We start from the raw sequence: 14,341 nt of genomic DNA on the forward strand, positions 1-14,341 counted from the left end.
CCAAACTCGAAGCGCAAGATGGCGGCGGAGAGTATGTTCAACCGGCCGGTGTGTGTGCTAGTGAGGTGCCAAGGCTGCGAGGAGAGGTGAGGGGCTGGCTTGAACGGCGCGGCGGGCTCAGATTTGGTTTCCTTACCAGCTGCGCGGAAGCTTTATTGCATTCTTTAGGAGAAGGGCTGCCGAGCGACAGGCTCTTTTCTCCTCTCTCTTCTTTCTGGCTTGTGCCCTAACAGCTGTGGGCGAGAGGCGGTGCCCTGTGCGTGGTGCGGGTGGTGAGCTGAGTAGCTGCCTGCGTTGTTCTTGCTGTGGAGCTGCTTATGGGGACCCTCTGGGTTAGAGGGAAGGGGGTTTGGTCGCAGCAAGGCTGGAGGTAGTCAGTGAGGGCTGGAGTGGCTGCTGCGGGTGCCTTGCCAGGGGAGAGGGGGCGGAGGGGGCACTGGTAGCGGAGAAAACACGCGGTGACTTTACAGAAACGCTTTAGGGGTACGGGGGCAAACGCGTCTCCCCTGCAGGCGACATGAGGGCTGGGATTTCTGCCTCGGCCCTGCACGGGCCCTCGCAGCGCCGCACGTCCGGCTGGCCGGGCCGGTGTTTGCGCGTCTCCCAGGCCGCAGCGGTTGCCTTGCGAGCAGGCCCGCCTCCTCTTCCTCCTCCTCCTCGCAGTCTGAAGCCGGCCTTACTGCGGCCTCCTGGAGTATTTCAGCTCCCTCGTTACTGCCCCTGCGACGTGGGCGAGCCCACACGTCCGTCCCGATCGGTTTCTGCCGAGGGATAAGTCGATTTGGGCGCACCCGTGTGCGTATGTGCATGGCTTAGTACTGGTGTTTGGGAAAGCCCAGGAACGTTTTATGTGAAGCGTCTATTAAAAATATAGTAAATTTCAGTAATATAGGTCCTATCTGGATTAGACAGTGTGTGCAGGCGTTAGGGCTACTCTGGCTTGACTGTATTAGAAGGCACAGAAAGGCTGATGTCTGTGGGTGTATTTTGTAACGCAAGTAACTTCTGGGATTACTCAACAAGAAGTAAATGAAGACAAGGTAGCACTGTATAAATGTTTATCAAAAGTTTCAGCAATCATTAATAAATTTTAGCAGGGTTTTTCCAAAGGTTCTGGTTTCTGGACAAAGTTTCAAAACTTCTGCCTTGCTATTTAAAGTTTGGTGGATAACAAGCAACAAAACCCCCTAAGCTGACTGAGGAGCTGTAATGATAACTGAAATTGTGGGGCTTTCAGATATCTTAGTAGTAATCATCAATGGGAACTTTCTTGATATTTCTGCCTAAATTTTTTTTTCTGAAATGTCGTCTGATTCCTGTAATGTGGCTACAAACACATGTTATTTGGAGAATGTTTTCTTGATTTGTTACTAAGTTTCATCTTTTTGTACACAGGAGATTAAATGTTCGAGTGAATATTGAGCTACTGTCAATTTCTAATCCTGTTCATAAAAAGGTTTGTGGATTAGTTATATTTTTGTCATTCATTAGGTATTATCTGAATTTCATTGTATAAGAGGACAAATAGGCAAAGGAAAAGCAAAATAAGATTTTAATATGTTTGTCACTTCAACTTAGTTTATTTTTGATATAATTTCTTGAGTAATTTAGTTGGCTTGGTGTGGTGGTTTTTTTCTAGCCTTTTTAGCCCTCTCTTTTGGTTTGGCTGTTCATGGATCTCAGTGAACTTGCAAATTAAAAGTATTTGGAGACCCTCAGAGGAACCTGAGTTAGAGCTTAAGAGCAGTCTCACTTTAAATATACTCAACACTTATTTAAGAATGTAGAGCAGCAGCTGGCTTTGCAAAGTCCTCATCTTAAGTAGCAAAAATGACAACTTGTATGTGGATGTAACATTTTTATTTTTATTGATAAGTGTGTTAGTCTTTGAATGTTTGGAATTTATCCAGTGGGGGTTGGAAGGACATAATGCACTAAATTTGCAGTAAAAAAATATTCTTTCTCAAGAAAAATACCAATGAGAGTACTACTGGAGTTTATAAAATCTTTTTTGTTGTATGTCTAATTTGTCACTTAAACTGTACGTTCACCTACCATGATGTTAAGATTGATCATTAGTTGGTTATAATGTTATTGAGTAAAGATTTGTTTGTAAAGGAGTACAGTGGTTTTTTGTAAGATTCTGCTAACTGTGACAATGATAATATTAAGTGTGAAGAAGCAGTTCAGTTAAGAACTGAGTACCAAGTTGCAGCCTGTGTCAGCAGGAGCCTGGAAATCCAGTTGGGTACATCAGTGAGTGATCAGTCTAAAAAGGTAAACTTCAAATGCTTGGATCAGTTCATGGGACATCAAACCAAGCAGGCATTCTTATCCTACTCAACAACCTGCCCTAGTTGGTTTGGGGTGGCATTAGTGTTAACATAAGCTAGCTGCATATGTAAATCCCGAAGTTTGTTTATACATCTCCAGCTGAGAGTTTTGTTAGTGTTACTGGTATCTGAATTACTGAAACTTGTTTCAGTTCTGTATATGTACATGTGCTATGGTCACACTTCAGTTATGTTGGAAAAGCTGTCAGGTTTCTACTTCCTTTCCTCTGGTAGGGAATATTATATTCTTCACACAGGTTTGAGCCTTGTTATAGACAACAGGTGCCTGGGCCTAATGTACCAGGTGTTTTGCATAACCTCAGCCTTGTAATGAAAGACAAACATTTACAGAGAAGGCAGTTTTTCCAGAACACTGTGCAGACCTCCAGCGAACAAATGAGTTTATTTTTAAAAGCTAAGCAGTATTATGCTACAGTTTTCCGTAGGAGCTTACTGGACTTCAGCTGTATCCATTTTAGGTGTGCTTTGTGAAGCTCTGTATTCAAATATATACACTCTTCAGAAGGTGGTTTCTTAAACTTTTAGGAGCAGTGTGCTCTGAAAAACTTCTGGTTATGGGAATGATGTGTTTGTGATCCATTACAGTGGACTGCTAGTGCTACACTCTATTTCATGATGGGGAAAAATAGCAAATAGTTTTCTTTCTGTAAAATGATGAAGAAACATTGGATTTTGAAACCTTTGCTGCTCGAAGTTGAAGGTTTTTACTTGGTTTATTTTTGTGAGAAATAGTTTTCCTGTTTTTCCCACTGTAATATTTGAAGTTGTGTTAAACGTTAATGTTTTCCACCTTCTGAATTAGTTGCCACAATTCTATCTTATTTTTGGTTAAACAGTAAAAACATTAAATACTGTTTGCAATATTGATTTACTGTATTTAAACAATCCTACAGGGTGGTTTATAGTATTTCAAATCATATTTAAATGTCTGTCTTTTCAGGATTTAGCTGTTCGATTGACTGATGATACTGATCCTTTTTTCCTTTATAACCTTGTCATATCAGAGGAAGATTTTCAGAGGTAAGTGAAATTATAATGTCTTGTCTGTGAAACATTTCTAAATGGCAAAAAAAAAAGAAGGAATATTTTTAGCTTAGAATGGTCTGTCTTGGAATTTAGGTTTTGGCATTTTTCACTTGTGGAGTTTTGTCAGTATTTTGGTAGTATTGTTCTCTTTGACCAGTTGGTTAAACAGCCAAGTACAGGAAAGTGATTGGCTCAAGATTATACAGATGAGTGACAGAATCCTGGTGTTAAGTTCCCTGCACAGCTACAGTACCACAGTCTATATTACTACTTGCATCATCTGTTTATCGTAACTACTTCTTATAGACTATTGTATGCATGTGAACTATTTCAAGAAATAATTGCAAGAGGAATGTCTGTTTGCATGGATGTGAGTTCACAGACCTGAGCCTTTGTCTTATAGGTTTCTTGCATACTAATTGTACTGTTGGGTCTCATTTTACTTTATTTGCTCAGAATTTGTTCATCAAATTTGGGCACCAGGCATGAACAGTTCAGTTTTCTGCTTTGTTGTTTGGTGAGGTGGGGTTTTTTTGTAGTTTTTTGTTTGTTTGGTGGGGTTTTTTGGTGGTTTCTTTGGGTTTTTTGTTTCTTTTTTTGTTGTGTTTTTTTTTTTTTTTAAAGAGATGTGATTAGTGTGTGGATCAAAAGGCAAAAGTATAATAGTGTTTGTAAAACAGATGTGCAGAAGTGTTTTGTTATACAAGCTATGGCTTTGTGCATGCACAGTTGAATGTCTGTTTGTGTCTGAGTTTACTGCATCTATAGTGAAGGTGAGCAATTAAATAAACAACCAGGCAGATAAAGTCTTGATAATGGTTGAGTCTGCCCTCATTGTCCTTTGCTTCTTCCATGTGCCTCTATCCAGTAACTGTACCACTCCGTGCTGTAAGGAAGACATCTACTCAAAGGAGCACATTTGTTGTGCCACAGTAACTTCTTTTTTTTTCTTAATGCAGCCCATTTGCAAGAACTCTTGAAATCAAAAATATCCTCTGGTGATTATTATCCAAGATGTGATCACATTTCTTCTGTGTTCAGGATTGAAAATAACATGCTAGTGAACTTTAATGACATGATCAGAATTAGTTCTTTCTACTAGTGTAAACAAAATATTTTCTAGAAAATAAATTACACTTCTATATATTGTTAATTTTTTTTTTCCCTGATCTGTTTATATAGTTTAAAATCCCAGCAAGGTCTCTTGGTAGACTTCTCTGCTTTCCCACAAAAATTTATAGATCTGCTTCAGCAATGCGTTCAGGAACAGAACAAAGATATCCCAAGGTGGGTAATAAGTGAGTGCCATATTACTCTGTGTGTACATGTTGAGTTCTTAAAATACTTGTCAGCCACTCAGACTGAGAAGGGTCCATAGAACAAGGATAATTTAACCTTCCCCTGGACGCATCTGAATATCAGTTGGTAGATGTTACTGACAAAACCTAAGTCTCGAGAGGACTGAGCAGTGGAATTGATGTCTAGTAATAGTCTCCCCATCTGAGGTGAAGCTGGCAAGCTTCACAAGCTAGCAGATGTGCAAGGATGCAGCACTGGTCCTTTTTTTTTTTTTTTCTCTAAACAGTTTAATGCTAGAGAGCTAATCTGAATTTGATGGACCGAAGCGTAAATCATTCTGTTTCACAGAAGGCAAAGTTATAAGGCATTCCGACAAGGATTTTTTTTCTTTCATTTCAGTGTTCAGATATTAAGATGTGAGGGGGGAGACCTGAGGTCCGCTCTTCCCTGTAGTGGCCTTTTCACATGTTTTTTTTGTTTGTGTGGGTACCAAGGAAAGCCCTGTCCAGCCCTAGCTCCACTCCACCAGTCGGGCCGTTTCCTGAAGTATGTACCATGGGCTATGAATTTTACTAGGTTGTGGGATACCTAAAAGCCAGGAGTCTGTTTTCCTTTTGAATTTGGTTACAAAGGCCTTACTTGGTTTTGGACTCCTAAATCTAAGATGGGCTTCTGAAAATTTTACAAATAAACAAACTGATTAGTTTTGTACATTTCTTAGTATAATGTGCAAGCATTTTAGTTGATATTTGTTTGTAGTATTAACTACAACATAGGGATTCAATTTCATAGTTCTTTTTCAAACAAAAACTGGACAGCCTTTTATTGCACATATAAAAATATATTTTATTTGAAAATAGCTTGTAGGATCTACAAGTAGTTTCAGGAAAAGAAATATGCTAAACATTTGATTATTTTTGATTTTCCCTAGGTTTTTGCTGCAGTTAGTTTCTTCAGCATCTGTTCTAGATCACACACCTGTCTCTTTAAATGTAGTGGAGACCAACCCTTTTAAACATCTTACCCATCTGTCTCTAAAATTCCTACCAGGAAATGATGCAGAAATAAAGAAGTTTTTAGCCAGCTGTTTGAAATGCCTTAAGGTAAAATGAAGGCTTGTCATAGCTGCAACTAGGCCTTGATGCTATGTGTACTTAAGCATTTTTTTCAGTCTTAATACTTCAAAAGTATGTACCAAATTGTATGATCTGGTTTATTTTTTTATTTTAGCTCATATATGTCATTGCATGCAGTTATTTGGGTGCATGTTCTAAAACTAAATTGTTACTGTCACTCTAGCAATGAAAATATTACACGTATATTCAGCCAAGTGCTGAATTTGAACTGGCAGAAAATCAGGTATTTTACACATGCAGTGCACGTAGTATGCAGCTGTTGAATGCTTCTGAATGCTTCAGTGTCTCACGCTTCATAGCCTTGCGCTGATTCCCAGATCAACGGCAAAAGTAAAATACTGTAAACTCAATCTCTTTGTTCTGCAGTTGGGTTTAGGAGAGCATGCGTGTGTATATAATTCTACGGCTTTATGGACTTCAAAGGGCTAGTAGCTATAAATAGCAAATTAAAATTGTAATGTGGATGCAGTTGGTAGCATGCTAGGTTCTATTTAATGAGAAATTAATGGCCTCATAATTTGACTGTTGTCTGTTTCAGTTTCATAGCCTGGGATTTGTGTCTCTCCTACTGTGAGAGACAGTATTTCAGCTGATAGGTTGTTCATGCAACTCCTTTGTAAACAAGTCTTTATGATACTATTGCCGTATAGAAACTTGGTAAGAATTTAATGCAGGGTTTTTATCTTGTGAGCTAATGCCTTTTCTTTTAAATTTATTAATTATATCTTAGTCAATATTAAGTCTATTTAATAAGATGATTTTTCCACAAATATAATGAGTATGTGGTTGCTTAGGCAGGATATGCTGATACAAGTGGTATTTAGCTTCCATTTTATTTTGGGAGCTAAGGATTTGACTTGATGTCAATTTGTACATAGGAAGACAAAATTATGTTGGAAGAAAAGCTTAGAAAAACTGAAGACGATCTTACCAGACAACTGAGCTACACTCAACAGGTAATGTAAATTTTTAACTTTCCTGTTGTAAGTTGCACTTTTTTTAATCTGTGGAAAATGTACCTTCTTGTAGGCTGGTTGGTTAGCCACTACCTAGCCAAGATAATTGACTTGGGAGTGAGTGAAAAGAAGAAAAGTAGTCTACTGTTGCATGCGACTGAAGAATAAAATTTAGTTCTTAAAATACTAAAACAGAATTTTACTTTATTTTGTACAGAGCTCTGTCTGCATACGCACACACGAATTATATACTAAATATATGGTAGCGTGAAGATAAATACACTCTACATATTCTGTGAATGGTTGGAAATCCTTATATTTGGAAAAATTGTGAAACTATGATAGATAAATCAGAAGTCTTGCACTTCATGTTACTCTACTACTTTTTGATTTTTGCAGTCAGCCCAGTAATGACTTTATATTTGTGTTTCAAGAGGATGATTTGGGTCAAATTCTAGAATTATCAAGGTGACTTTTTTGACTATCATGAAACAGAAAAATTCCATTAACATTCCTGTTATGGAGCTTTTTTGGAATGGAATACTTGTTTACCTCATCTTTGCAGTTTCAGTTGGAGTTACTGGAATGTGTTTGCTGAATTGGAATGCAGAATTACAAATCAAAAAGAGGAAAAGATGCTGTTGAAGAACTTCCCCCCCCCCCCCCCCCCCCCCCGAGCACTTTGTATTATAAGGGTAGGCAACATCAGCAGACTGTTTTTTCACTCTTAAATAGTGGTTGGAAGAAGATACAATTGGACATGAAGATTATTTTATCCACAGTATCAGAAAGGTGCTCTTTAGCTTCTCAGTGCCTTACTTTCCTGTTAACAGAATGAACAGATATTTCAGATATTTTGGCATGTGGTGCTGAAATTTAGACTTTTCTTAATAATTCCATGTCCTTTTTAAGAATTAACAGTAAAGAATCATTCAGTATTGACTGAAATGCTTATATTTTTAAAACTCTATATGCTTTTTCAAACTTAAACAGAGCTTGTCAGAGAAGAGCCGAGAACTAGACAAACTGAAAAATGAATGGACATCATACACTACAGCTCTAACAAACAAACACACACAGGAACTGACAAATGAAAAGGAACGAGCTCTCCAGGTATGACAACAGAAAAGAATTAACAATATTCTTATACGTGAATAGTTTCTTGGCTTAATTTTCAGATTCATTGAATGACTACTTAGTTTCTTTGCTTCTGATAGGCACAAGCTCAGTACCAACAACAGCATGAACAACAGAAAAAGGAATTAGAAAATTTGCATCAGAAAAGTATTCAACAGTTGCAGAACAGACTCTCAGAACTCGAGGTCATCAATAAAGATCTAACAGAAAGGAGATACAAAGGAGACTCCACAGTCAGAGAACTGAAAGCAAAGCTTTCTGGAATAGAAGATGTATGGCTTATTAATTTCCATAACCAAACTTACTATTTCTAGAACATTAACAGTACCTGCTTATGCATGTCATAGAAAATACAGCATATTAACTTTGTTCAGCTTCTCCTCATTCCACATTATGCTTACTATTTAGATATATCTGTTTAAATTACTATTACAGGTTTTCTTAAAAATAAATAAATAAAATTCCTTCCCAACGTTCTAGGAATGTCAAAGAGCAAAGCAGGAGGTGCTGTCACTGCGTCGGGAGAACGCTACTCTGGATGCTGAATGTCATGAAAAAGAGAAACTCATTAATCAGCTACAGACGCGGGTTGCTGTTCTGGAACAAGAGATCAAAGATAAAGATCAGCTAGTTATTAGAACAAAAGAAGTATTAGATGCGACACAAGAACAAAAGGTTCCTTGAAGTTTCAAAATCATTTTCTCTAAAGCTCTGTAGAACCTTCTTAAATGCAGTCTCTGTAGATTAGCAGCTGACCAGTTTTTATGAATACAGCAAGTAAGCTTTCAAATGTAGTTCAAGATTCTAAATTACGGCATCAAAAGTATGCTGGATTCAGTTTTACAAAGGTCACTACTGTTTTAATATTGTGGTACTGGAGTAAAGTTAGTGGTACTTTTTGTAAACAAAAAAATGGATGAATTGAGATCCTATGTAATTTGACTGAAAAGCAAGGACTGAATTTCTTGTAAGGATTTGTTCTCAAAGAATTATTGAGGTTCTACTTGAAATCGTAAGCGATTTCTATCACATATCTTTATTATAATAATTTTTAATATTCTTTTAAAGGTGATACTGGAAGAGAGTACAGAGAAAAAACAAAGTCATATTGAAAAACTAGAGACAACAATTAAGTCGCTGTCAGCTGAACTTCTTAAGGTTTGTTTGAACATGCTATTATACTTATGAAATGTCTTCCTTATTTTTAGGTGTTTCTTTATTTTGAGAATATCTATTTTTTTTAATAGGCTAATGAAATTATCAAGAAGTTACAAGGAGATTTGAAAACTCTAATGAGTAAATTAAAATTGAAAAATACAGTAACAATTCAACAGGAAAAACTATTGGCAGAAAAAGAAGAGAGACTTCAAAAAGAGCAGAGAGAATTGCAGGAGATGGGACAATCTCTTCGAATGAAAGAGCAGGAGGTATTGTGATAGGTTAACCCTCTGTCCTGTCAATGCTATTGTATGTAGTGTGTGGGGTTTTGTGTTTTGTAACTTATGTATTTACAGCAATAAGGCCTTAAATCTGTGGAATAGAATGTACTCTTTTACTTAGTTAACACGTTTATTTAAACGTGTAATCAACTTTTCATTTTTTTTCATGTGAAACTGATTTGTAAGAGCCATCCATCCATATGGAAGAAAACTAAAATTGTATTAAGAGTACAAAGCAATGTAGTGGATGAATTGACATGCTTTAGAGGGCATATTCATGTGAAAGTTGGTGAAGGAGGCAAGAACAGGAACAGAGTGAACTTTTTCTTCCATTAGGTATATTCCCCTGCTTAGAGTCCTTGCACTATTTAATCATACAAAAATTAAGGTTGGAAAGGTTTCCGGCTGTCATCTTGTCAAAACCCTAGCTAAAAGTAGGGCTTATTTTAAAAGAATTATCATATTGCTTTTGTAAAAAACTGAGTTCAAACTTCTCTAAATAATTTTAGAACAACTTCGTAGATCCTTTTTATTTATTTATATTATATTCTTTCTTCAGTTTGTAATTAGTAGTAGCTCCTGATGGTGTTTGTTATTATTATGTAATTATTATGGGAATATTGCAGGTTTGCAAGCTACAAGAACAGCTAGAAAGTACAATACAAAAACTAGAAGAAAGTAAGCAGTTACTGAAAACCAACGAAAATGGTAGGTTTATACAATTTCATTTTTCCCTGTGTAAAAATGACATAGTGATCTAGCTGCTACTGAAGATTAATGGAAGCAACTGTATTGCTTTACCTGTGTTCTTTTTTGTGAAGAGCTGCGATTATTGTCGTTTATGGAAAATAAGCTTCTGTCTGTAGTGGGTATGCAACAACCTAGAGCTGCAAGTAGAGAAGACTTCCTTTGCAGTTGGCGCTTGGGGTTGCTTGGGGTAGTGTGCATGTGGGGGGCTAACTCTAGAGGAAGGAACAGAAGGGCGTGTAGGGGTGGAGGAAGCTTGAACAAAAAAGCTTTTCCTGAGCCTAGGACTTCTAGTGATGCTTGAGCTTAAGGAGGAAAAATAGCCCACCAAGTGGTCACTTTTTTTGAGGAAGGGCTACTTGCTGTTTTAAGCAGCTTGTAAGAGGTAGGAAGTGAGCTTGACCTTTTTCTTCTTTCTTCAGTAATCACATGGTTAAACAAACAGCTGAATGAAATTCAAATGGCAAAGAAGCTAGAGACTTCTGCCAGTACACATGGTGGTGTTAGGACTGCCATTTCACCTCATGGCATGGTAAGATACAACTATAAATAACATGGTTATGATGTAGTCATTATTTCCTGAAATGTATGGCCTTAAAATAAAAAATAATAATAAAAAAAAGGTGCTTTCATCTCCTTTGGGCCCCATAGTTTTGGCTGGGTGTGGAGTTTTTTTGTTTTGTTTCATTTAGGGTTTTTTTTAATAACATAATACCCTGTTGGGTGCTACTTGATGCCCTGGCCTTCTAAGTGAGAATTTTCTAAGCTCTCATTTATTAAAATATACAAACCAATGCAAAATTAGCTTGGAAAAGATGAAGTGCAGGGTGAGGGGAAAAAAAAAGGCAGCATTTTTGTGTTGTGAGGTTAACTTACATACTAATTATCTTTGTATAGGTTGAAAAAGAAAGTGTACTATTTGAATACTCTTATTAGTGATATTTAGAAACATGAAAATAAGGGGGTAAGAAACATTACCTAGTTTCTTTGTTAAATACCATAGCTTATTGGTTCTTATTCTTTGTTGTCCCCATGTGTACAAATGCCTATTGTCACCTAGTAATGGATGAGCTTCTTAGTAGTGGAAGGGCATATTCATGCAAAAAGGTCTCTGATTTATAGCTAGATACATTTAATATATTAATGAGTTACAGGGTGTGTAGCTTATTATGAGCTTATAATTATTAGCTAAAAGTGCTCAACTCGTCAAACTTCTGAGAAGTAACAAGTTTTCCTTAAGAGTGTGAATCTTGGAAAAGTGAAGTTTTCTTCCCATCAGGAAGACTCAAATGAGCGTTAGCTTGGTAATTTTGGAATTTTCAATCTCTACAAACAATTACTTCAAGAATTGTTTTTCTCCTTTATGGATGTATTCTATTTCTCTTACAGCCTGACCGACCATCCTTTCCCAGCTCAGGAATCAATCATCCCATTTCTCCTCTGTATGCCTTCCAGAACTTTCCGGAACCAGCACACAACAAAAATATCAATTCGCAATGCCCAGTACCAAAGGCAGGCACTTAGACTTTTCTATTTGGTTAAGAATGTGATAGCATAAAATATCAAAGCTTAATGTTTTGAGTATTTCTCAAAATACAGAAATATTTACTATATATCCTAGGACTCTTCAACTCCCTGTCTTGAACATTATCACTATTAGTAATAGCTAATGCTTGATTTTAGGTTTCTTACTCTTGCATGCTTTGCTGCACAAAGTGCTATGCAAGGTATAGAAACATTAATCCCTGAAAAGTTCACTCTCTGAATACACTTACTGGTGGACCATCATATCTGGAGTAGCTCCCTTTACACTCCAACTCTTACGTTTCTGCAGATTCAGTTCAACACACAGCTTTCTAAAATGAATCGATGTTCAGATGTTCAGACAGTGACTGCAGCTAGTCATCCAGCAAATAAGGAGAAGTAAGTGTCATCTATTGCACTTTTAGTGGTGGTTTTTTATTATTATTATAAAGCCATTTGTCTTCTATGTGTGTCTGGAACCGAGCAAAACATTTCCAGTACCAAGCTAGTTCTGTGATCTGCCTTTCTCCATCAACATGTTAATGAATTTTAAGTTGTGGCAGACTTAATTGGTCACTAAGCATGGTTTGCAGGTAACAAATGCAGAACCATGCTTTCAGGAGCGGGTCCCAAGGAACAAAAGTTCATTGTCCCTCCTGGTGACAGGTCTAAGGCTATCAGGTGACGGGGTCAGTCAAAAAATTAGTGCTAGACTGTTCTTAACCTACTTGGTGATGGTTTACCTTTAAATGATAAAAGTTCATAGGAATGCAGTAGTTCCACTTCAAGTTAAGATTTTTTTTTTTCTGAATAAGTCTGTATCCACACTTGTTAATGCACTGCTAACTAACTGCATTTGTTTTAAATTTTAATTAGCCTTTTTATTTCTAGTGGTGATAAGTTGGGGCTGGAATCAAAGTATTTCAAGAAAAAAGATGACAGCATTCCTTTACGCGGGCTTAGTCAAAATACACTGAACTCAGGTATGTATGGAAATAGTAAAACAAGACCTTATTTGAAATGTACTTAAAGGGTAATAATAGTTATGGTTCTATGAACAGTATCTTGTTTCTGCTATTCTACAGAGTATCTGAAACCGTACTTATCAACAAAAGCCCAACCGTCACCAAAACCAGCAGCACCACCACCAGCCTCAGCTTATTTTCCTGGATAGCAGACAGAGTTCTTAAAGTACCAATGTGAACTGATGTAATTTTGTAAGTAAGGCTGAATCTGTTTGCTTTGTAAAAGAGATCTTGACTGACTTGGATGACTTTTCAGGCTACTGGAACTTAAAGAAAAGATAAAGCTTTAAGCAGGCTCAGCCTTAGTGGGAACAATGCTGTAGTTAAGTCACTGGGGCTGTCCAGAATTTTCTCTGAGTGTACTGGAGACCACGTAGTCTTCCTGAAAACCCACCCAAGTGCACTGACTTTTATTACAGGGATTGACAAGAGTGGCTCTGTAGCAGATGCAATGTACACGCTAGCATTCCCTGAGAGAGCGAGCACTTCTCTATGAATACTTTCCTTGACTCCTTTCAGAGAAAGGATGATGCGAATAGAAAGCCCTGGAGAACTGGGCGATGCTGTCAATTTTAATAATGGTCAAGCTTGTAAGTTAGCTTGATTGCCTCACTAACCCTCCCTTACAGTTTTAATTTTAAAAACTTGCTTATTTTGGAACCAGCTTATTTGAATTGCATATAGACTTACAAATAATCTAATTAATATTAAAGATGCTAAATTATTTCACTGAAGTATAAAATTAAAATTTACAATTCTCATTCTTGGTTACCCTAACTTTTGTATTAACCTGTCAATATGACAGGCCACCATGCATAAAACATTATAAGGTGAAGTATCTGAACAGTTAACTATTGAAAGTATCGCAACATCTAAGAGCTACTTTATTTCTACTAATCATACTTTACAACTGTAAGACTACAGAAATCTAAGATACTCTTAACACTCAAGTTTAGGTGGACTGAGCCTGTTCAGCTTGTTCTGCTACCTGGGTTCCAATGCTAGAATCATGTAACAACTTCATTCTGTGCCATCTTTTATATGGTGTCCCACTAAAGAGCTAGCATGCAAGTATTTATAACATAAAAAATACAATTTTTTTAAAATGACTATTTACATACTTTTGTTGTTAAAGCTATTTCATACGTTTTACGTTAGTTATTTAAGAGCATCCAGAGGATTGTGCGAGTGGTTTGTTTTGCAGTGCAAAATGTGTATATTTGTTTATAAATCAGCACCATGTTAATGTATATTCACTTGTTTTGGCACGTGTAAGTTTCAATGGAAATATTAAATGTTTTTTATCAAAAACTCTGATTAGTAATTGTTTTAAGAGCACTAAACAAACATCTCCACTGTACTGAAATTCCAAGATGAGGTAAGTGCCAAACAGTACCATTTTATTCACCTTACCTTTTTCTGGAGTTTTCTTCCCAGCTTATTCATTTCCCCACGCAAGGCAGTGCTACTGGACCAGCACTATGATGCACGCACAATCCCCAGATGGCAGCCACCCTGTTCTAAGGTCTGTGCTTACGCTACTATTTCGAGTTAAGTTTTAGTAGGTGTGAATTAATGTGAATTTGGTCTGTTTCTCTTGAAGTATTTGGAAGCTGGTAATTCAACTGTGGTAGCTTTCCAGATCTCCCAGTCCTATTCAAATCTAAAATGAAACAAAACTGTAGTGGGTGTGGGAAG

At 37.1% G+C, this 14,341-nt stretch overlaps 1 protein-coding gene across 1 annotated transcript; it reads left to right on the top strand.

The window, feature by feature from the left end:
* The first annotated feature begins 18 nt into the window (after nt 1-18).
* SASS6 (SAS-6 centriolar assembly protein) lies at nt 19-13,920 on the top strand. Its single transcript, XM_050900853.1, has 17 exons — nt 19-86; nt 1,396-1,456; nt 3,295-3,374; nt 4,563-4,667; nt 5,611-5,782; nt 6,694-6,771; nt 7,765-7,884; nt 7,989-8,180; nt 8,389-8,583; nt 8,977-9,066; nt 9,156-9,335; nt 9,974-10,055; nt 10,517-10,626; nt 11,484-11,606; nt 11,929-12,017; nt 12,510-12,601; nt 12,704-13,920. Exons 1-17 carry the CDS (start codon nt 19-21, stop codon nt 12,790-12,792), a joined length of 1,926 nt encoding a protein of 641 aa, XP_050756810.1. The 3' UTR covers nt 12,793-13,920.
* Nucleotides 13,921-14,341: the final 421 nt, after the last annotated feature.

The sequence above is a fragment of the Gymnogyps californianus genome, chromosome 8, assembly GCF_018139145.2.
Source record: "Gymnogyps californianus isolate 813 chromosome 8, ASM1813914v2, whole genome shotgun sequence".
NCBI lineage: Eukaryota > Metazoa > Chordata > Aves > Accipitriformes > Cathartidae > Gymnogyps > Gymnogyps californianus.